This window comes from Prunus mume, linkage group LG8 (genome assembly GCF_029339155.1).
Source record: "Prunus mume cultivar Tortuosa linkage group LG8, ASM2933915v1, whole genome shotgun sequence".
Lineage (NCBI taxonomy): Eukaryota > Viridiplantae > Streptophyta > Magnoliopsida > Rosales > Rosaceae > Prunus > Prunus mume.
In genome coordinates, this window is record NC_142705.1 from 13,686,074 (window position 1) to 13,710,738 (window position 24,665).

General features: G+C 36.5%; 3 protein-coding genes across 3 annotated transcripts; all 3 read right to left on the minus strand.

The window, feature by feature from the left end:
• Positions 1-1,282: 1,282 nt before the first annotated feature.
• On the minus strand, positions 1,283-7,505 carry LOC107881681 (UPF0481 protein At3g47200-like). The gene is made up of 4 exons (XM_089043297.1): positions 7,411-7,505; positions 3,973-4,035; positions 1,738-2,895; positions 1,283-1,562 (listed from the first exon to the last, which is right to left on the minus strand). Exons 1-4 carry the CDS (start codon positions 7,503-7,505, stop codon positions 1,496-1,498), a joined length of 1,383 nt encoding a protein of 460 aa, XP_088899423.1. The 3' UTR covers positions 1,283-1,495.
• A 2,020-nt stretch (positions 7,506-9,525) lies between these two features.
• Positions 9,526-11,120, minus strand: LOC148914775 (uncharacterized). Its single transcript, XM_089043060.1, has one exon. The coding sequence runs from the start codon at positions 11,024-11,026 to the stop codon at positions 9,668-9,670; it is 1,359 nt and encodes a 452-aa protein (XP_088899186.1). The 5' UTR covers positions 11,027-11,120; the 3' UTR covers positions 9,526-9,667.
• Positions 11,121-21,008: 9,888 nt separating this feature from the next.
• On the minus strand, positions 21,009-23,134 carry LOC148914776 (UPF0481 protein At3g47200-like). Its single transcript, XM_089042943.1, has one exon. It carries the CDS (start codon positions 23,099-23,101, stop codon positions 21,356-21,358), a length of 1,746 nt encoding a protein of 581 aa, XP_088899069.1. The 5' UTR covers positions 23,102-23,134; the 3' UTR covers positions 21,009-21,355.
• Positions 23,135-24,665: the final 1,531 nt, after the last annotated feature.

Consider the following 24,665-nt stretch of genomic DNA (forward strand, 5'->3'; position numbering starts at 1 on the left):
TTTCCTCTAAAAAATCACCAGATAACTAAACTAGATTCTCGAGCCATGAATGTTAGACATTCAAAACAAAATCAGCTAAAAAGTATAAATTATTATTATACATAAATATGTGCGCCAAAAAGCAAAGCGAAGTCACCTCAACCATAATGTTTGAATGTGCTTTATCGTCCTAAAATGTTCCAAATTTGATGTAAGCGAAGGTTGTATTTAACTCACCGACTCAATTTTGTGAAAAGATTTACCAGAGTGAACACAATATTCTTTGATATTATATGGTCAGTAGTGTCAACCAGGGGTGGCCCTGATATGGTGCAAGTGGCGTCACCTCACAAGCCCCTGAATTTTTTTTGTTTTATATTATATATATTAATATTATAAAACCGGTATATATACTCAAGCGTGAAGCACTTTGACATAAAAGTGTATTTAGTGAAGTTGATTTCTAGCGCTTTCTCCTATATATTCCACTCAAAACAAAACTAAAAAAAAAAAATTCATGCCTTCTTCTTTCGCTTGAACTGTAATTTTTTTATTTATCAAACATACTAATATTTAACTTTATCAAATGAAAATATTAAAAAAGTAATGAATTTGGTTTGTGATTGTTATTACATGCTAATTGAAAATGAATTTTAGTTATAAAAAAAATTATTTTATGACATTAAGTCATGGCCAAAAAACATTTGGTATTTTCATATTAGATTATATAAGGGCTCTAGTTTAAATTTCACACAAGGCCCTAAAAATGTCAAGACTTGCTCTGATGTCAACTTATTGCATTAAGAGCATCCACAGTGGGGGACTGTATTTTCGAAGTGTAAAGCCACTTTTACATCCCCTTTACACCTCCGTGGGGTGTAAATACGTTTTTTGCTCTAATGGGAAACAATATAAATCTAAGATGTATAATTTTTCCTCTCTTTTCTCGGGTGGGTCCCGCCTGCAAAAGATGTAAAAATAAATGCAAATTTGCATTTTATTTTACATCTTCATGGTGGTAATGTATGTTTACAACCCTTTATATCTCCCCATTGGAGATGATTCCGGTGACAAGGGGTGTATATTTAGCATACACTCCCTTATACACCCTCCCATTGTGGATGCTCTAGCAAACACATTGACTCTCACATAATATGATTAGTTAAATTTGACAGAATCTGAGATCCCTCTTGCAATATAATTTTTTTTTTATATAATTTTTTTATTTTATAAAGTTTGGAATGCTATAAAACAAACAAGAGGCTTCCAACATGTAATCTGCATGATTAATTCAGGGATCACAAATTGTTTATTTATTTATTGTTTATTTTTTCCAAGAATCACATCGATTATCAAATGACAACTTACAATAAGCATATTACACACAAACTTCAACTAAAATCAAACAAAAAGTTCCACCAAATTAAGAAAAAAACACACATATGTTCAACTTGCCTTATTTTAGCCACCATCTGCTCACTGTAAATTACCAAATGGAGAGAGGACCCTTGAGAAGCTATGACTTGTGAAAACCACTGGAAGAATTAGTATGGGGGGACGTACAGAACCATGCAGCGCACAAACTGCAAAGCAGAAAATGTATTTTTAGTACCTGAAAAAGTCTGAAGGGATCACAATAAAGTTAGGTGCAGTTGATGTGTACTTATTACATTATAATTACCATGTTCGTATATATGTTAATTACCACATCATGCTGCCAGACTATGCTTTAGCTAAAGTACGTAGTCCTTTTAGTACCCGCGCGCTTTCAGGTACTCAAGTAGGGCCTTGCATGGAGATGAAGGGTTATCAGAATTGGCGGAGTACCACGTCTGAACAGCGCTCAGCCCAAGCCCTGAGAGAACACCAATGAAAGCCAAAATCCAGGGCTTGCTGAAATGGTCGTAAAAGAATTGAGCCATCCATTTCTTCCACCTGGTCTGGTAGTGATCTTCTATCATGCGTTTAACATTGCTGTAAATTGCATTGTTAGGCACTAAGTCAGTGCCTATCTCATTGAAGAGTTGAGCCACCTCCTCGTCACTCCCAATTAAGTTTCGAAGTATGTGGTTTTTCCTTAGATGCTTCACATCATCCGGATAATTGATGAGCGAGTCGAGGAAGCCTATGTAAGAGGTGACCCCGAAATCGTTCTGGAAATCGGGACACATTTCGTAGGCTATCAAGTTCATGAACTTATACCCCATCGAGGCGTCTACTTTTATTTTGGGAAGATAAAGGAACCCAAGCCATAGAAAGCTCTTAAAATATATGTGGCCCAATACGCTTGGTCCCCTTACCGGCCTAAACTGGATCCCGGCTGCCTGAAGCTCTTGTACATTGTGAAAAGATTGGGGACGAATGTTGACACTTGGCTCACCTTTTTTAGGTGGATATCCTAGCATTCTTGTCAGAAGAAGCTCAAGAAGATGAGTTGGCTCTGGTTCTGTGCTTATTATTACGCCTGCTTCGCCTGCTCCCCATTGTCGCTGATATGGTGTACCACTGTGCATCTGAACAAACCTCTCGATTGAGTGCTTCAAGTCCTCATGTATGCTGCTCGAGCTCATCAACAGCTTGAGGAGTTGATAAGGAAGTTGGTTCTCGAGCAAGAAAATGTCCTGTTCTGCATAGGCCACCTGGTCGCTCTTGATCTCAAAACATTCTAAGTCATCATATTTGTATATGAATTCCAGCGTCGAACACCCATCAACGAAAAACATCAACGCGAGGTAATCGTCGTCAATGTCCTCTATGTCTACCTCGTCATAGCACTCCCTTAGTTCCTTGATGTTCACATCAACCTTCTTGAGCAAATCTGCTGCATCCTGCTTACTGTCTCTGACAAAATTTACCGCTAATTGAAGCTTGAGTTTCTCACCCCCGTGGTAGATTGGATTACCATGGTGGAAAGTGCTAAAATATGAAAACTATGAGAGAATATTTGTTTGTGAGAATTTTCTGTGTATTCTTCTCCTTGTAGGAGGTCATATTTATAATACAACGAAACCTGAATGGGCAAGTAAATAATAAATTCCTAAATCTATTTACAATCGGAAATCAAGAATTAAAGTAAATCAATTATAATTATAATAGGAATTCTTGATGTGTAAGGAAAGTAAGTCAATATCCACAAGTCACGCCAACACTCCCCCTCACGTTGGTGCATAGATGTCGCCAATGCCCAGTGATCCAGTGAATTGTGGAATGCTTTACTGAAATCACCTTTGTCAAAATATCCGCCAATTGATCCTCGGATTTCACAAAAGGAAACTGAAACACTTTAGCCTCAAGCTGTTTGATGAAGTGTCGATCCACCTCAACATGTTTAGTACGATCATGCTGAATCGGATTCTGTGCAATGGCTATAGCAGCCTTGTTGTCACAAAGAGATTCATTGTAGATGTAAGTTTATACCCAAGTTCAGTAAGCAACTTTCTTAACCAAAGAAGTTCACAAATCCCTTTAGTCATGCCTCACGAACTACCTTTGGATAAAGCTACTACATTACATTTCTTGCTCCTCCATGTCACCAAATTACCTCCCATGAATGTGAAGTAACCCGATGTGGATTTTCTATCTGTTACATTACCTGCCCAATCTGCATCTGAATAACCATCAATATTTAGATGACCATGCTTTGAGAACATAAGTCCTTTTCCAGGTGCAGACTTCAAATATCTAAGTATCCGAAGAACTGCATTCATGTGGTCTTCACTTGGAGAGTGCATAAATTGACTGACAACGCTCACTGCATAAGCAATGTCTGGTCGAGTATGTGACAAATAGATCAATCTTCCCACTAACCTTTGGTATCTTTCTTTGTTAGTTGGAACTTGATCCGGATATTCTCAAGATGATGATTCTGAACAATAGGAGTGTCCGCAGGTTTGCAATCTAGCATTCCTGTGTGTCAACAAGTCCAAGACATATTTCCTTTGAGAGAGAAATATGCCTTGCTGCGATCGAGCCACCTCAATTCCCAAGAAATACTTGAGTCCACCTAGATCCTTCATTTCAAACTCGTAGCGGATAGTCTTGTAGCTGTGATATTTCCTGTTTATCATTCCCAGTAATAATCATATCATCAACATAAATTATTAATGCTGTTACCTTCCCTTTCCGATGTTTCAAGAACAGAGTATGATCGGAGTTGCATTGTTTGAAACCATTGTTCTTCATTGCCATGGTGAACCGTCCAAACCATGCACGTGGTGACTGTTTCAACCCATACAATACTTTTCGTAACCTGCAAACTGTTCAAGTCTGAGTAGTATTATAACCAGGAGGAATGTCCATGTACACCTCCTTCGTGAGTTCGCCATGTAGAAAAGCATTCTTTACATCAAACTGGTGTAATGGCCAATCCAAATTAGCTGCAAGGGACAATAAGACTCTGACGGTGTTTAACTTTGCAACTGGAGCAAAGGTTTCTTCATAGTCTATACCATAGGTCTGTGTGTACCCTTTTGCCACAAGTCTTGCCTTGTATCGCTTGATAGATCCATCTGCATTGTGTTTTATAGTAAACACCCATCTACATCCGATAGTCTTTTTTCCTCGTGGTATAGTCTCCAATGTCCAAGTCTGATTTTTCTCAAGAGCTTTCATCTCCTCTTTTATAGCTTGGACCCACTTAGGATCTTTCAATGCTTCAGAGACCTTGGTTGGAATATGGATAGCAGACAACTGATGCACAAAAGCCTTGAGTGGTTCAGACAGCTTCTCAGTGGATACATGATTTGCAATCGGATACTTAGATGTTTTGCCAATATCAGGTGAATAGCGGTTTGGTGGCTTCCCACAATTTTGCCTGAAAGGTAATTGATATCCAATAGTTTTATCCTATAAATGCACAAGTCTAGTAGGAGTAGTTACCTCAAAGATATTCTCAGGAGATTGGTCTGCATTGGTACTTTGTTGAGTTAAAGGGGGTCTTCATCTTGTTGTTCTGTATTGTCTGTAGGTGTGAGACTCGGATCAGAAATATCTTTGTATGGATCAAGTGGGTCAGGTAATTGATCGCTATGAATGGGCGATTGGTCGCTTTTCGGCATAGAGTAATCTTGTGCTCCAGACTCGGGATGATCAATCATTTCTGTACATAGGAGAATTTCTTCATTTTCCAAGTTGCTCCACCGCTCTTCACCGTATCTCCCCACAAGCGTAGAATTGGATGATGGGTCATGAAAGAACAGCTCAGATTCCGAAAGGTCACATCCAAAGTGACATAGGTACGTCGGGTATGAGGGTGATAATAGCGGTAGCCTTTCGATGAGTGGCATAACCCACAAAAACACAGCGAAGCGCACAGGATCAAGTTTGCTACGTTGATTTTGTGGAGATGAACAAAAGCCACACATCCAAAGATTCGGGGTGTGAGTACCAAAACAGAGGGCGAGGTCTGTGTTGCGCAAGCACCTGTAAGGGAGTTTTAAAGGTCAATACACCGAAGGCATGCGGTTGATTAGGTGAACTGCGGTGACAATAGCATCATCCCGGTGATGGCGAGGAACATGAGCGCCAATCGAAGTGCTCGAGCGGTTTCAATAAGATGTCGATTCTTTCGTTCAGAACACCATTTTGTTGCGGTGTCCGAGGACAAGTCGTCTCATGGATAATTCCATGTTGTTGGAAGTATGTCCTGAAAGTCATGATTGACAAATTCTCCACTATTGTCGGAGCGAAGAATCTGGATTTGAGCATTAAACTGAAGTTTTCATCTGTTTGTGGAAGGACTGAAAGGAAAACACTTCGTTTTATTCTTCAAAGCAAATAAAGCCATGTCATCCGTGTACAACCATCTATGAACGTGACAAACCATCGAACAGCAGAATGAGCAGTGATAGGTGAAGGTCCCCGGACATCAGAGTGAATTAACGTAAATGGAGTAGTACACGTGTTCGTACTCAACGGGTAGGGCACACGGTGACTCTTGGCCAAAATACAAGTATCACATGTGAAATTGGAGTCCTTGAAACCTGAGAATAAATTTGGTATAAGATGCTTCATATAATTAAAAGACGGATGTCCCAATCGACGGTGCCACAACCAGATTTGCTTTTGTTTGCTATCAAATGGATGCGTCACATTAGCCATGCCAGGATCAAGTCATCGACATAATATAGCCCCCCTCTCTTAGTATCACGACCAAGAATCTCCTTAGTGTGAATATCCTGAAGCGAAAAAACTCGGGTAAATGAGTACACAACAATTCAATTGTTCAGAAGTCTGACTAACGGACAACAATTTAATGGATAAAGATGGAACAAGTAAAGTATTAGACAGTGTGAGAGAGGATGAGAGTGCAACAGCTGCATCACAGGGATAAGTAACACCATTGGCATTTGCAATACAGTTCGTCGAGGTTGTGTAGTATTCAGAAAATCATCAGGATCAAACGTCATATGATCAGTTGCACCAGAATCAATTATCTAACTCCTAGAATCAATCTTAGCGGAAGTATGGAATCCATAACCAATACCATTACTGGTCGTATTGTGTTGTCCTCGATCTTTAAGAGTAGCCCACCAATCGGGATAGCCATGCAATTTAAAACAAGTCTCACGAGTGTGTCTTGGATCACCACAATATTCGCAATTTGGTCCATGTGTCGGGGTCGTTAGTCGAGAAGTCATAATCTGTGCAGCGGAAGATGTATAGGATACGGTGTTTAGTAGGAATTGGATCGAGATCGAGCCGAGTCGGGTCGGAGTCGGAGTCGGGTCGGATCGGGTCCGAATCAAAGATAAATTCGGGTCGGGGTCGGAGTCGAGTCATCATCGGAGTGGGGTCGAGGTCGTTGTCGGAGTTGGAGTCGAGTCGAGGTCGTCGTCGTCGTCATAGTCGGGGTCGGTCGGGTCGTCAAAGAGGATCCTGATTCAGGATTAGATTCGGGGCCAAAGTCTGCATTTGTAGGAGCTGAGCCATCTGGGCACTCAACTCGGCTATGGTTGGTTGAGAAGGAGAGAAGGAGTCGGTGGTGCTACCTCCATTAGGGATGAAAAAATCACCAACCCCCATAGCGGTGGCGGGGGTGTGAAACTAGAGTCAGTAATTCCAAGATCGCCGCTCTGATACCATGCTAAAATATGAAAACTATGAGAGAATATTTGTTTGTGGCAATTTTCTGTGTATTCTTCTCCTTGTAGGAGGTCATATTTATAATACAACGAAACCTGAATGAGCAAGTAAATAATAAATTCCTAAATCTATTTACAATAGGAAATCAAGAATTAAAGTAAATCAATTATAATTATAATAGGAATTCTTGATGTGTAATGAAAGTAAGTCAATATCCACAAGTCACGCCAACAGAAAGGACCGATGGCAGTTACCCTTGGCTCGTAGTATCTTTGGAAATATTTGTGATTTTCTCGGAACATGACGGGAACCTTTTGGATCTTTGGTTTGGCATTAATATTTTGATACCGAGATGACTTTGCTTCTTCTGCTGCTGCTGCTACTTCCCTGAATTTTCGGAGTCTCTTCTCCACGGAATCTACATGTTCATATTTTCGGGCCATGTAAGTTCAAAGTGCTGCTAGTCGAAATGAAGATATGTGGCTATTCTTTTTTATTTTATTTTATTTTTTCCTTTTTTTTTCGTGGTTTGCCCTGAATGATCTGTGGCTATTATGACATGCATAGATATAGAGCAACATGCCACAGAAATTCATCACTTGAGCTTCAAGAAAATAGAAGCTTAATTCAGAAGAGAGATCCTTGATATACTTGGATGACACAATATTTATGGTGTTCGTGAAGGAATAAGTACACTTGCATGACTTTATATGAATCGGAAGATTGGTATATATTTTATTAGTAAGTACACCAATCATAAGGAATAAGCTTTTTGTCTCCATCAGATAAAATAAAAATTCTGTTTGCCTGTAACTTTAATCATGCAGTGGCATATATGTTATCTTGGACCACACTCTTGACAAAAGAGAGGGTTTTGCTCATCATGAATATTGGCTTGGCATAAATATTACGACTTGCTAAAATACTTACCTGGGATCGTTTCTTTCACTAAAAAAGAATGAAAAAGCTAGCAAATGTTTTACGATAAGAATCAATAATGTGATGCACATGTAAAGTAGAGTTTGCATCCGTGAAGAGAAATTTTCAAATAAAATGATCAAGAACGCGAGTCACGTAGTTCATTAGGATTTAGATGGAGTAATTCCAATATAGCGATTTGGATAAAATTATAATATCAAATTGTTTGTTTAGACTACTGCAATCCATGCATGCTACAATTTGAATAAAAAGAAAACGACGAAAACAAATGGACTCCAAATAACTCATGACGGTCGGCCTTAGGCCTAGGCTTCGAGGGCGGTCACCAAAGGCCTCGAATCAAGGGTCCTCAAAACTTTATATATATATATATATATATTTATTGAGGACTCTTGATTCAATAAATATCTTTTAGGCCCTACAAGATATTTATTGAAAGTTTAAAAATAGAAGGGACAAATAAACATACTTCCAAGTCTTTAAAAACGGAAATGCTATAATGTATGTGACTTGAAAGAATTCTAGGAAAACTCTGGATCTTCGGTAAGTTACTAGTTGAACAGACAAAATGGGTAGCGGATCCACTGCCTTTGTGTCCCCTCCATTTGCCCTCGTGTCCTACTATTTAACAGAGAATTAAATCTAAGGAGATTCACTATTATACCCAATATAGGGGCCTAAATTATAAAAATACCCCATATGAAATGGACTTTAGAAACACACCCAAAGCCCATTTACAATATAACAAAGAGACTTTTAACTTCTTGTAAATTACAAGACTGCCATCAATTTCTTAAAACAAGCCCAACCCCAAAATCTCATAAAAATACCCAAAACACTCAATATGGCATCAAAGTAATTTAATAATAAATATTAAATTCAATAAAGTCAGCTGTCATTTTTTAGGTTTTTTTGAGTTTGTTTATAGAAATTAAATGGTGTATGGTTTATTTATAATATTAGTGCTAAGAATGGATATATCACTAAATATCTCTTAAATCTGTTAACTTCTTTTATTTTGCTTTTAAAAAAATTAAAAATTAAAACTCCAAAATAGTCTGGAGCATCCTCTGGCTCCGGCCTGTCAACTCTCAAGCCCCACCCAACCACGTCTCTGAATTCTCGAGACCTAAGTTTCAATGCAACACCACTTCTGTTGCTCTATCTCTATTCGCTGACTATCTCCTAGGACGAATACCATAGCCCATTTTGAGGACTTAAGAATTCAATATTGGGACTTCCCACCAAGGCTTTCATGGAGACCATGACCCAATCATGAAAAGGTTCACATGCAAATGCATAATTAAGAATTTAAATTGTTCATTGATGTGATTATGTGGTTCGTTGTTGGAGATATCTCCTGGTGTTGTACTGAATTTTGGAATGATAAGGTTTGTATGACAAGTGTGAGATAGTTGAATGCATATTACTTGTTCGACAAAATGTGCAGCTGGTGGCTCGTGGATTTCCTGCTCTGTTTTTCTGCTTGTTGGCTTTAATGAAATATTTGATTGAACAAAGGCATACTCAAGAATTTAAATTGTTCATTTGATTAACTGGGCTTGAAGGAAACAGAGATTAGAAGGGAGGAGAAATCCTAAACCTTAAAATGACGTTGTCTTTGCCACAAACACATCATTAGGATTGAAAATGTAAATAGGGAACCCTATTTCTGATAAAAACTGAGGACTGTGTACCAAGTCTGGATGCCGCTTAAGACAAGCACTATTAGAGCTCCAATGAAAGCAAGCATGACCCAGGGGCTACTGAAATGATCTTCGAAAAATTGAGCGAACCATGTCTTCCACTTGGTCTTGTAGTGTTTTTCTAATTTGGCATTGATAAAGTTGTACATGGGATGGGCAAGCACCAAATCAGGGCCTATCTCATGAAAGAGGTCGGCGAGGGCTTGGTCGCTCCCACGTAAGTTGCAAAGTATGCGGGCTGACCGTAGCTGCTTAGCATCGTCGGGATGAGCAATGAGTGAACTGAGGAAGCTGAAGTAAGAGGTGACACCAAAATCATTTAGGAAATCAGGACACATTTCGTAGGCTATCAAATTCAAGAACAAAGACATTGTGTCTTCGTTTATTGGAGGAAGATTAAGAAATCCAACAAAGCCTATAGAAGTGAAAGATATGTCCCGCAAGGAGCTAGTTTTGCTGCGCCTAAAATGAACCCCCGCTGCCTTAAGCTCCTGTGCATTGCGAAAAGATGGTGAATTGTCTTCTTTGCGATGATCATCATTGGGAATCTTTGGTGGTGAAACTAGCATTCTTTCCCGAAGAAAATCAAGAAGATGATGATAAGTGGGGTGACTATAATAAGCAGGACGATGATGGGTTTCTTTAAATAAATAGGATTCCCTAATGGCTTCCGCGTGAGCTCTAATCTTCATTAGCGTCTCTTGCTTGTCCAGTGGCATTTCTGCTGCAATAATCTGCAGTTCAACAAAACTCTGTATACTTCTCAACAGCTGACTTTTTTTTGGGTTTGAGCTCATCAACAGCTCGAGGAGTTGATAAGGGAGTTGGTTCTCTAGCAGGAACAAGTCGAGCCGTGCAAAGGCAGCTTGGGTTCTGTTCATCCCAAACTCTTCCAAGCGATTAATTTTGTGCATGAATTGCAAGGTTGAACATCCATCTATGAACAACATCCAGGCGAGTGTCTCATCATCATTGTAGCACTTTGTTGCTTCGTTATCGTAGCAGTCCTTCATGTCAGCGATGCGGTCCAGAATCTGCTTGTACAACTGGTCGTAGGTGCAGTCGGAATCCTTGACAAAGTCTGCTGCCAATGTGTATTTGAGTTTCTCTGCTTCAATGCACTTATCATGATGGATTGGACCCATTGCTAGTACTCTTGGCTCGAAGTATTTATCCAAATTACTGTGACTTCGGAGAATTCTTGGAACACTTTGGATCTTCGATCTTGAGCTTCTAGCTGAAATGTCATCGGGAGCTGGAACAAGTCTTCTTTCTGCGTCCCTCAGTTTATTTACTCCCTGCTCCACAGAATCAGGCATTTTAATGCTCTGCTGATTTGAACCAAATTTCGCTTCCTGACTAATTTGTCTTCCTTTTGCGCGGCCAGTTAGTTAATTCCCTCTTATTATATAATATGACTCCACAGATGAACAAAAATGAGAGAGAGAGAGAGAGAGAGAGAGAGAGAGAGAGGAAGAAGATGGCAGGCGGCTGAAATGAGAGAGGGTGGACAAGAGTGCAGCAAAAAGGCTGAAGGTAAATCCCACTTGCCCAAGACGTGCGCCTATAGGGTAGTTGTTTGTTTGACAAAAGATTATATGTGGGGCCCGCGTCAATTATATAAGAGGGAGAATTGAGAGTGATGAAGAATGGTGATTTTTATGAACGAAGATTATATGAGTATCAGATTTTTTGTATCAATCTTTGGACAAAATTTCTTTAAAAAATCACAGCCATCCAGATGATGGCCTTTCATTTCAAAAGCCATCCAATTTGTAGCCGGTTGCTTTTGAGTTTTGACAGCGTGCTTTGATTTTTTTTGTTTCTTATATTCACAGACAGCTCCATCTCCATGGAAACTACATTTTTATTTGTTTGGGCCATTTAATTTCAAGCTGCTGCTTGTCGAAATGAATATTTGTGGCTATTCTTTTATTTATTTATTTTTTTTGGCCTGAATAATCTGTGGATGTCATGCATATTTATATATAGAACAACATGCCACAGAAATTCATCACTTGGGCTTCAAGAAAATAGAAGCTTAATTTATAGGGAGTTTCACTAATACACTCAAAATAGAGGCTGAAATTATAAATAAAAAAACCCAACATGAAAAACACTTTAGAAACACACCCAAAATCCATTTATTAAACACACTCAAAACCCATTTATAAACACACCCAAACAATATACAATTGTTGATTTTTGGGTTGATTTTGGGTGTGTTTCTATGTTTTAAATAGTGTTTGGTTTTTTTATATAAATTCATGTCTAAGATTGAGTTTATTTATAAATTTGTATAATTTATAAGAGTGATGCTTAATGTTTGGACATGTATATGAAACAATATTGATAGTGAAGGAACAAGCACAGTTGAATGACTTCATCCAAGAAGCAAGGAAGTTCTCTCTCTCTCTCTCTCTCTCTCTCATATGACTCTCTGACACCCTCCAGACCAAAAATTCAATCTAAAGTCTAATTCAATGACATCAAATTCACAATTTGCCCCCAAGAAAATTTTAATTTTCAAATTCCACATAAATATGTGATACTTCACTACTACAAAAGTGCAAAAAGACAACGCAGAATACATAACGGTTGGCTCCACAACTGTTGTAGTTGTTTTCCCACAACCGTTATTACGTCATCGTTGTCAAATGGAGTTTATAAACGTTGTGGATGTACATATATGGTTTTCTGATTTTATTTGACAACCGTTTTTGTTGCAACCGTGGTATATGAACCTTAAAAAAAACACGGACTCAACAAATGTACTTAATTATTTTTTCTCAAAGACTACTAAGGCCCGATAGTTTCTCTCTTATCTCTTTTGTCAAGCTTGTTCTTTCCTCCAGTCTTACTCTCATGCTCTACCCCTCTTTTTCTGTCTCACCATCTTCTTCAGACATCATTGCCAGATTTATTGGCTAGTAATCACCATATTCTCGTTTATTTGGGTTCATCAACGGTTTTAAAACATTTTCAACAACGGTTTTTACCCGTCATCTATTAGTGTTTTTGAAGTAGTGCTTGCACAACATCTTCTATTCATAGATCTGCGTCTGACTTTGAACAGTTAGATACATAATTATCTATTTTTGAAACATAAATTAAAGTAATATATATTTTAGCTCCTTATAAGTGTGGAGGAAAAATATGACTTTTTTCACCAAAAAAAAGAAAAAAAGAAAAAAGGGACTTTTTGGGAGGGCTAAAATAACATTGCCAAAGCTCAGGGGGGCTGTGTCTGTATCCTAATTTGAGCCACTAAGCGCTATCCCAACATCAATCTCTTAGTTCTTGTTTGGTATCCTACTCAAAAAATTAAATTCAAATATTATGATTCTTTTTAAAAATATGAGTTTTCAAATATTGATTTTAAGATATAAAAACTTGTTTGGTATTGAACTCCAAACTATTTTTAAGATCTAAAAACATTGAAATTAAAATCATAAACCCCTAGATTCCCAAATTGAAATTAACAAAAGAAAAGGAGAGAGGGAGGAGAGAGGAAGGGAGAGAGAGAAAGATGGAAGAGGGAGGAGAGATAGAGATGAGAGAGGAAGGAGGAAGAGATAGAGACGAGAGAGGGAAGATGTTGGCATGAGTCAATGTTGTCGTCGGATTAGCTGCACCAAAATGGATTCAGATACATCCTCAACTCGTGATACTCGCAAGTGCACGAGCCATTCGGTAGTATAGTATATGTAAGAGCGAGGTCGACCCCACGAGGATTGGTGATTGAATGATCCAATTCATTTTCCCTACACAAAACAGAAATGAAAAAGAAAGGAATTAAATAAAACAAGAAAGAAAGAAAATAAATTAACTCAAGCAAATAAGTTCCCAAGTTCAATTTAGATTAACGGATTGATTCTAGCTAAAGTATAATTAAGCCATGGTGTCTGGTCCTAACTTTGTATTCCTAATTCCCTAATTTGATCATCTGTTGTCTAACCTAAAATTAAGCACTAGGAATCTATTAAGCATAGAAGAATGTTTTAAACAACCAAGTATGTATCTAATCCCTGTTGTCGAATGTCCATACATACTCTTCCTATTCATAGTTCAATTCGAATTAAAGCATGGTGTCTACTCTTAATTCAAACCAAGATAGCTAACATATAAGTTTTAATGATGACCAATCATTCAAACTAGCATATTAACTTATAAGCATAATGAATAAGAGCAAAAACCATAATTGAAACTTGAAAACTAATCAAACTTGAAAACTTAAGAAAATAATTTACATTACAAAGAAAAATAAGTTACAACTAAGAAGCAAAAGGAAAACTAGAATTGAGAACTAGAAAGGAAAACTAAGAGAATTTGAGGGAGAGAAGGGAGGGGAGCTCTAGAGAAGTGTTTGAGAGCTCCCCCCCCCTTGGGGTGTGTTTACAAGCTTGGAGAACCTCACTATTTATAGGCCTAGGAGAAGTAAGAATCTAATTATACAATTGAGTGCACCAATCACAAATCTAATTATACAATTGAGTACACTAATCATATTCACTTCTCCTAACACACAATTGCATTTGAAAACAATTCCTCTTTTCTTTAGGCTTAGTGTTGCAGCTCCCACTTCATCTTGTTTAATTCTTTTGGCTGCTGCAAAACTTCACTAACAAATCCCACCACAAACAATTAGCTCATGCATATGTTATGCATGACAATGCATTGCAGTCTTCATTTTGGCTCAGTTTGGGCTTGTTCCTCCATTCTGAAAAATCTGGAAAAATATGGATCTTGAAGCTCTTTGTTTTATCTTTCCAAGAATATGCAGCCCAGCTCAAGGAAAAATCGGAAAGACCTTCAAATGTGATTTTTGGCCCAATAACGCAGATGCTGCCAATTTTTGACCTTAAGCTGCCAAAACTTGTATAACTTTCTCTAGAAGACTCGAAATCATGAACCGTAAAATTCTCCAGAAACTAGACTTCCGCATCTTTCAAATGATGTATGTCTCATTTTCTGGTTCTTCCTGAGTAAGTACAGTCCAATCCGTGAAGTTGACTGATATGCAGAAACTGTTTTGAGCTAACTTGTCTCCAAAATGCATTTAATGAGTCTCAAGCTTATTACACTGAAACAAACACAAAAGAAATTAAAAGCACAAGTTTAACTCAAAAACATAACCAAATCATAAGTTAGAAGTGTACAAAATGATATGTAATTATGCACCGATCAGTCAACTTTCCTATTAGAAATAGAATTTATGCTTTATTGTAATTATCTAATTTTAGTAGAATAAACTAAATGTTTAAGTGGATGTAAAAATCACATTTACAACCCCGGAGGTGTACAGGAGATGTAAAAGTGGCTTTACACCCCCAAAAATACACCGCTCCAAATGTGGATGCTCTTAGTTGGACTTTAGGATTAGTTAAATGTAAAGCTTTGTTTAAAGGAATTTGAATACCTATTGGGCTTAATGTTTACACTACTACATTTTACACTTTATGCGACGAAGAGAATTTCATCGTGCAAAATACATTTTAGTCGCACAAATTTCAGCGTGACGGAAAACATTGGTCATACAAAATTATGTGTGATGAAAACATTGGTCTACCAAATTTTTGCGCGACGAAAAACATTGGTCGCGCAAAGTCTTAAAAGAATTTAAAAAAAAAAAATTCCGTGTCCCATTTTTGGTACCCGACCAAATTTTTAGAGTTTTGCATGATGAAATATTTTTTGTGTTTCAAAATTTTTTTAATTAAAATAAACTAATGTAATAGTTTGCGCGACGAAATATTATGTCGAGCAAGGTTTTTGACTTTTTTTTTATTATTTCTTTAATATTAATTTAATTATATTAATTTTTCAAAGTTTTACTTTTTAAATTTAATTTAATTGTTTGATTTTTTTTAATAACTTTAATTTAAATTGATATTAATTTAATTATATTAATTTATTCAAATTTTTACTTTTAAAATTTAATTTAATTGTATGATTTTTTTAATTACTTTAATTTAAATTGACATATTCAAAATAAAATTACATATGAAAAATAGTGACCAATTTATCTAATATATATATACAATATTCAAAACGTACACATAAATTAACAAAGTACAATAATAAAATCCTAATACAATCCTAATACAAGCGTATTGTGGTGGTAGTGGCGGAGGATATGTTTTGATAACTTCCTAATCCTCAACTTTAGCCGTCAAAGTCTCGATGGTTTCCTACAAAGAAACAAATATGGTCAAATAACAAAACAAAAAAAAAAGGCATAATCTCCCCTAAAATTTTTATACCACAAATCCAACCCAAACTCCAATCCCTCCCCTTTACTCTACCCCAAACCCCACACAAACTCAAAATTAACTCCAAAAACACATATTAATGAAAATAATTTAAAATTTGGAGAGAATATACCTTTTGGCAAGATTGAGAGTGAGTGAGAATGAGAGGGAGAAGTGAGTGTGAGAGAATTAGAGAAGATAGTGATAGAGAGATGAGAGAGTGAGTGAGAGTGAGAGATAGTGAAAAGAGAGATGAGAGAGTGAGAGATAGTGAAGAGAGAGATGAGAGATTAAGTGAGAGGAGTGAGTGTGAGAGAAAGGGTGGGATTTGGGGAAAGAGAGAGGAGAGGTAAGAGTAGAAAGACATTGAGAAAATGGTGGAGGAGTTTTTTGGTTTTAAAACCGTGATCACTTTATGCGACGAAAAATATTGTTGGTTGCGCAAAGTTTTGTGTGACGAAAAATATTGGAATATTGGTCGCAAGAAAGTCTAAAAAATTATTCATCCGTCCAATTTTGGTACCCACCCAAATTTTTGCGACGAAAAATATATATTGGTCGCGTAAAGTCTAAATTTTTAAATAAATAAAAAAATCCGTGTCCCTTTTTTGGTACCCGCTCAAATTTTTAGAGTTTTGCACGACGAACTATTGGTCGCGCAAACTTTTGAGAGACGAAAATTGGTTCATAGCACAATATTTATAAAAATAATTGTTATGAATAATAAAAAAATAAAATTATTTTATTTTACGATTTAAAATATAAATTAGGTTAAAGCTACTTAATAAATATATATACTATTCAATTTCTTAAGTGTTATACGTACAAAATAAATAAATTTAAAGCTACTTAATATATATATATACACACACTATTCAACGATCCAACCGTCAGACTTGTTTGTATATACTTCAAGATCGTATACTCCAAAAAATCGCAAAAAACAAGCATGCAGAGATCTAGTAACGGGACAAAACTTTTTGATGGTTATAAATGAAAAATCACGATTTAACGGTTATTTTAACTCCGATTTTGATGATTTTTTACGGCTACACTCCTTGACCCTATATGAATACAATGATTGAATTTGATCTTCAATTTAAAATATTTACACTAGTGGATACCACAAAATCTTATGTTATATTTAGCGAAAGTATAAATAAATTCTTAATTATTAGTGAATATATTGTTTTGATGGCATACACATTATACGAAACTAGTTTCAACGATCGAACAGTCAAACTTGTTTGTTTATACTTCGAGATCATATACGCCAGAAGAAATAAACATTCATAGATCAAGTAACGGGACAAAACTTTTCGACGGTTATAAATGAAAAATCATGATTTAACGGTTATTTTAACTCTGATTTTGATAATTTTTTACAGCTACACTCTTTGACCCTATATGAATACAATGACTGAATTTGATCTTCAATTTAAAATGTTTACACTAGTGGATACCACAAAATCTTATGTTATATTTAACGAAAATATAAATAAACTCTTAATTGTTAGTGAATATATTGTTTTGATGGCATACGCATTCTACGAAACTAGTTTCAACGATCCAACCGTGAAACTTGTTTGTTTATACTTCGAGATCAGATATGCCAAAAATCGGAAAAAATAAACATTCAGAGATCAAGTAATGGGACAAAACTTTTCGACGGTTATAAATGAAAAATCACTATTTAACAGTTATTTTAACTCCGATTTTGATGATTTTTTAAAGCTACACTCCTTGACCCTATATGAATACAATGAATTAATTCGATCATCAATTTAAAACATATATTTTCTAACAAAAACCCAATCCGAACAACAATAATATGTTTTTCTAACAAAAATCCGATCCGATCTAAAATAATAAATTTAAAGTTACTTAATAAATATATATACTGTTTAATTTCTTAAGTGTTATGCATACAAAATAAAAAAACAAAAATAAATTGGTTTAGGCGACGAAATGTTTGGATTACGTCATGCAAAGATTTTAAAAATTATTATTTTTATTTTATTTATGTTTATAAGGACTTTGCGCGACGAAGTTTATTGTTTCGTCGCGCAAAGTTACTTTGAGCTACAATGTATTGTCGTCGTGCAAAAGTTTGTTGCGCAAAGTGACTTTGCGCGACGAATTGTTTTTCATCGCGCAAGAGTTTGAGCGACGAAGTTTTGAGTTTCGTCACGCAACTTTGAGCAATGAATAGTTTTTCGTCGCGCAAGGGTTTGTTTTAACTAGTGTTACAAGGTGAAAACCCATCTTGTAGATGCACGTAAAGTATGAAAAAGAATGAAACAGCTAGCTAGCGTCGGACGATAAGAATCAATAATGTGATGCGCACGTAAAGTAGAGTTTGTGTCCTTGAAGAGAAATTTTCAAATAAAATGATCAAGAACGTGAGTCACGTAATTCATTAGGATTTAGATGGAGTAATTCCAGTATAAGGATTTGGATAAAGTTATAATATTAAATTGTTTGTTTAGACTACACAATAATTTATAGAAAATTGGTGTGTTGTATAATTGAAATTTATGCACATTTTTTTATAAATTAAAAATAGGTACATTATTTTGAAGAAAAAAATAAGTTCATTATACTAGGTAAATTGTTTTACTAGGTATACATTATTAGAGAAAAAAAAAAGGTACATTATTTAGAGAAAAAAATAGATACAAAGTTTAGCGAAAAAATAGGTTCTTTATACTAGGTACATTATTTGGAGAGAAAAAATAGGTTCATTTAAAAAAAAAAAAATTTCATAAAACAAACAATAAAAAGATGATCAAATTATTTTTCATAAAACAAGTAATAGGTGCTTTATTTAGAGAAGAAAAGTACATTATTTAGAGAAAAAAATGTTACATTATTTAGAGAAAAAATAGGTTTATTTAAAAAAATGTTAAAAAAAACAATAAATAGATTATCAAATTATTTTTCAACATAATTAAAATGTACACTATTATTCATAAAACTATAATAAAATAGATTACTAGTCGTATAATTCATAAAAGGAAAACAACATTAATTCCTAAATTTAATATTGCATTTAAATTACTAATACGTTAAATAGATTACTAGTCGTATAATTCATAAAAGGAAAACAACATTAATTCCTAAATTTAATATTGCATTTAAATTACTAATACGTTAAATAGATTACTAGTCATAATTCATAAAAGGAAAACAACATTAATTCAAAAATAGATTACTAATAAGTTAATGTTGAATTTAATATTTCATTTCAAATAAGTTTCTAAATTAATTCCTACATCCATTACAACCATTTGGAGATCTTTCCAAATTCAATGTGTGTCATTAGTTATACTCGACTATAATACATTAAGTTATAAATAGGGATAGTTTTGGAATCCGAAAAATACAATGAATCAGATTTTAAGTTATATTAGGTAACTTACTTAGTTGGATCCCAATCATCGGATATTATTTAAAACAATTTGAGTATTTTAAATAGAAAACAAAAGAAAAAGGTTGTAGGTGTTTTAAAATAAATTTGATGGGTTTAAGCTCAATTTACTATTAAAAAAAAATAACGAAAACAAATCAACTCCAAATAACTCTTTGGCATTAGGCCTGGACTCCGAGGGCGATCACCAAAGGCCTCAATCAAGGGGCCTCAAAACTATATATAATTATTTACGCCTGCACGATATTTATTGAAAGTTTAAAAATAGAAAGGCCAAATAAAATAAAAATACTTCGTCTTTAACAACGGAAATGCTTTTGATTAAAAAAGAAAAAACACAACGGAAATGCTGTAATGTATGTGCCTTGAGAGAATTCTAGGAACACTCAGGATCTTCAGTAAGTTTCTAGTTGAACAGACACAATGGGTAGCGGATCCACTGCCTTTGTGTCCCCTCCGTTTGCCCTCTTTAAATGTTTGACACGTGTCCTATCATTTAACAGAGAAATAAATCTGTTAACTTCTTTTATTTTGCTTTAAAAATTAAAAATTAAAAACTCCGAAATAGTCTGGAGCATCCTCTGGCTCTGGCCTGTCAACTCTCAAGCCCCACCCAACCAAGTCTCAAACCCTAAGTTTCAATGCAACACCACTTCTGGTGCTCTATCTCTATTCGCGGACTATCTCCTAGGACGAATACTAAAGCCCCTTTTGAGGACTTAAGAATTCAACATTGGGACTTCCCACCAAAGGCTTTCGTGGAGACCATGACCCAATCATGAAAAGGTTCATATGCAAATGCATAATTATGTGGTTCTTTGTTGGAGATATCTCCTGGTGTTGTACTGAATTTTGGAATGATAAAGTGTGTATGAGAAGTGTGAGATAGTTGAATGCATATTACTTGTTCGACACAATGTGCAGCTGGTGGCTTGTGGATTTCCTGCTCTGTTTTGCTGCTTGTTGGCTTTAATGAAATATTTGATTGAACAAAGGTATACTCAAGAATTTAAATTGTTCATTTGATTATCTGGGCTTGAAGGAAACAGAAGATAAAAAAAATATATACTAGATTGGTTTTATTCTTGTGGAGATTAGAAGGGAGGAGAAATCCTAAACCTTAAAATGACGTTGTCTTTGCCACAAACACGTCATTAGGATTGAAAATGTAAATAGGGAACCCTATTTCTGATAAAAACTGAGGGCTGTGTACCAATGAAAGCAAGCATGACCCATGGGCTACTGAAATGGTCTTTCCCGAAGAAAATCAAGAAGATGATAAGTGGGTGACCATAATCTGGAAGATGATGAGTGGGCCGAAGATAATCAGAAGGATGATTGATGGGTTCTTCTCCCATTCCTAAATAGGCTATATATCCTAATGGCTCGTGCGTGAACTCTAATCTTCAATAGCGTCTCTTCGCTCTCCCTTTTTAGCCAGTAGTGTCGACTTGTTGCATTAATAGACACATTGACTCCCACATAATATTATTAGTTACATTTGACAGAATATGAGACCCCTCTTGCAATACATATATATATTTTTTAAAAGTTTGGAAATGCTATAAAACAAACAAGAGGATTCCAACATGTAATCTGCATGATTAATTTAGGGATTAATTACAACAAAGGCCACACATGATCACAAATTGTTTATTTATTTATTGTTTCTTTTTTCCGAGAATCACATCGATTATGAAATGACAACTTACAGTAAGCATGTTACACACAAACTTCAACTAAAATCAAAGAAAAAGTTCCACCAAACATAGAGAAAAGCACACATGTTCAACTTGCCTTATTTTGCTGTAAAATACCAAATGGAGAGAGGACCCTTGAGAAGCTATGACTTGTGAAAACCTCTAGAACAAGTCGTAATTGGGGGGAAGTACAGAACCATGCAGCACACAAATTGCAAAGCAGCAAATGTATTTTTAGTACCTGAAAGGCTGAAGTACGTAGTCCTTTTAGTACCCGCGGTCTTTCAGGTACTCAAGTAAGGCCTCACATGGAGCGGTACCAGAATTGGCGGCGTACCACGTCTGAGCAGCGGTCATCCCAAGCCCTAAGAGAACACCAATGAAAGCCAGGATAGTCCAGGGGCTGCTGAAATGTTCATGAAAGAATTGAGCCATCCATTTCTTCCAATTGGTTGTGTAGTGATCTTCTATCTTGCTTTTAACATCGGAGTAAATTGCATTGTTAGGCACCAAGTCAGTGCCTATCTCATTGAAGAGTTGAGCCACCTCATCGTCACTCCCAAGAAAGTTTCGAAGTATGTGCTTTTTCCTCAGATGCTTCACATCATCCGGATGATCAATGAGCGAATCAAGGAAGCCTATGTAAGAGGTGACCCCGAAATCGTTCTGGAAATCAGGACACATTTCGTAGGCTATCAAGTTCATGAACTTAGGCCCCATCGAGTCGTCTACTTTTATTTTGGGAAGATAAAGGAACCCACAGCATAGAATGCTCTTAAACTTTATGTCTCTCAATGCGGTTGGCCCCTTTTTCTGCCAAAAATAGATCCCGGCTGAGTGAAGCTCTTGTACATTGCGAAAAGATTGGGCACTTGACTTACCATTTTTCTTAGGGCGATGAGTTTGCTCTGGTTGGGCACTTGCACTTGTCTCACTTTTTTTCTTAGGAAGATGAGTTTGCTCTGGTTCCATGCTTACTACTACGTGTTGTTGCGTGTTTTTTGCTCCGCCTGCTCCCGGTTGGGCACTTGCACTTGTCTCACTTTTCTTATGTAGATATCGTAGCATTCTTGTCAGAAGACGCCCAAGAAGATGAGTTTTCTCTGGTTCATCATGCCGTTGTGTGTTTTGTGCTACGCCTGCTCCCGGTTGGGCACTTGCACTTGTCTCACTTTTCTTAGGTGGATATCCTAGCATTCTTGTCAGAAGATGCTCAAGAAGATGAGTTGGCTCTGGTTCCATGGGTTGAGGCTCTTGCTTCTGATCACCACCGTGCATCTGAACAAACTTCTCGATTGAGTCCTTCAAGTCCTCGTATATGCTGCTCGAGCTCATCAACAGCTTGAGGAGTTGATAAGGAAGTTGGTTCTCGAGCAAGAACATGTCCTGTTCTGCAAAGGCCACCTGGTCTCTCTTGATCTGAAAACATTCTAAGTCATCATATTGGTATATGAATTCCAGCGTCGAACACCCATCAACAAACAACATCCACGCGAGGGAATCATCGTCAAAGTCCTTTGTTGCTTCCTCATCATAGCACTCCTTTAGATCCTTGATTTTCTCCTCAACCTTCTTGAGCAAATCTGCTTCATTCTGGTCACTGTCTTTGACAAAGTTCACAGCTAAATGAAGCTTGATTTTCTCTGCATACTCGTACTTTGGTTTACTACCATGGTGGAAAGGACCGATGGCAGCTACCCTTGGCTCGTAGTATTTGTCGTTTTTTTTGTTATCCCGGAGCATGAAGGGAACCCTTTGGATCTTTGGTTTGGCAGCCTGAGTTGTTGAATTTGCTGCTGCTGCTGCCGCCGCCGATTCTGCTGCTGCTTTCCTGAATTTTTTGAGTCTCTCCTCGTTAGAACTAGGTTTTATTGCCTTCTCATGGATTGTAATACTCGCCTTTGAAGTTTGCTCAATTTCTCCTCCGCTTACTTGCCCACCTCCTCTTCTTGTGACTTGCCTCACAAACAGCTCCTTCTCCGTGGAAACTACATTTTCATTTGTTTGGGCCATTTAATTTCAAACTGCTGCTTGTCGAAATGAAGATTTGTGGCTATTCGTTTCTTTTCTTTCTCTCTCTCTCTCTCTCTCATATGACTCGGCCGATTAGCAAAAGCTGTTAGCTTGTGTGAAAGCAATAAATGTTGCGAGTTGTGAACGCCAGAAATATTGGTTGTGTGTTGGACTTGTGGAGGTTGCTGCTGGACGTTCTCATATGACTCGACCGATTAGCGAAAGCTGTTAGTTTGTGTGAAAGCAATAAATGTTGGATTTCTACTTCAGTACTTTGATGTATCCATATATCAACCCTAATTCAATATGTGGGACCTTCCGACTTGGACTGGCTGCTCCATCCCATTCAGCCTCGAACGGGACTCTCTGACACCCTCCAGACCAAAAATTCAAATCTAAAGTCTCATTCAATGACATCAAATACACAATTTGGCTCCAAGAAAATTTTAATTTTCAAGTTCCACATAAATATGTGATACTTCACTACTACAAAAGTGCAAAAAGACAACGCAGAATACATATAACGGTTGGCTCCAAAACTGTTGTAGTTGTTTTGCCACAACCGTTATTACGTCATCGTTGTCAAATGGAGTTTATAAGCGTTGTGGATGTACATATATGGTTTTCTGATTTTATTTGACAACTGTTTTTGTTGCAACCGCGGTGTATATGAACCTTAAAAAAAAAAAAAAAAACACGGACTCAACAATGTACTTAATTATTTTTTCTCAAAGACTACTAAGGCCTGATAGTTTCTCTCTTATCTCTTTTGTCAGGCTTGTTCTTCCATCCAGTCTTACTCTCATGCTCTACCCCTCTTTTTCTGTCTCACCATCTTCTTCAGACATCATTGCCATATTTATTGGCTAGTAATCACCATATTCTAGTTTATTTGGGTTCATCAACGGTTTTAAAACATTTTTCAACAATGGTTTTTACCCGTCATCTATTAGTGTTTTTGAAGTAGATTTGCGTCTGACTTTGAACAGTTAGATACATAATTATCTATTTTTGAAATAAATTAAAGTAGTATATATTTTAGCTCCTTCTAGGTGTGGAGGAAAAATTTAAATTAAAATCATAAACCCCTAGATTCCCAAATTGAAATTAACAAAAGAAAAGGAGAGAGGGAGGAGAGAGGGAGGGAGGAAGAGAAAGATGGAAGAGGGAGGATAGATAGAGATGAGAGAGGAAGGAGGAAGAGATAGAGACGAGAGAGGGAAGATGTTGGCGTAAGTCAATGTTGTCGTCGGATTAGCTGCACCAAAATGGATTCAGTTGCATCCTCAACTTGTGATACTCGCAAGTGCACGAGCCGTTCGATAGTATAGCATATGTAAGAGCAAGGTCGATCCCACGAGGACTGGTGATTGAATGATCCTTCCCTACACAAAACAGAAATGAAAAAGAAATGAATTAAATAAAACAAGAAAGAAAGAAAGAAAATAAATTAACTCAAGCAAATAAGTTCCCAAGTTCAATTTAGATTAACGGATTGATTCTAGCTAAAGTATAATTAAGCCATGGTGTCTGGTCCTAACTTTGTATTCCTAATTCCCTAATT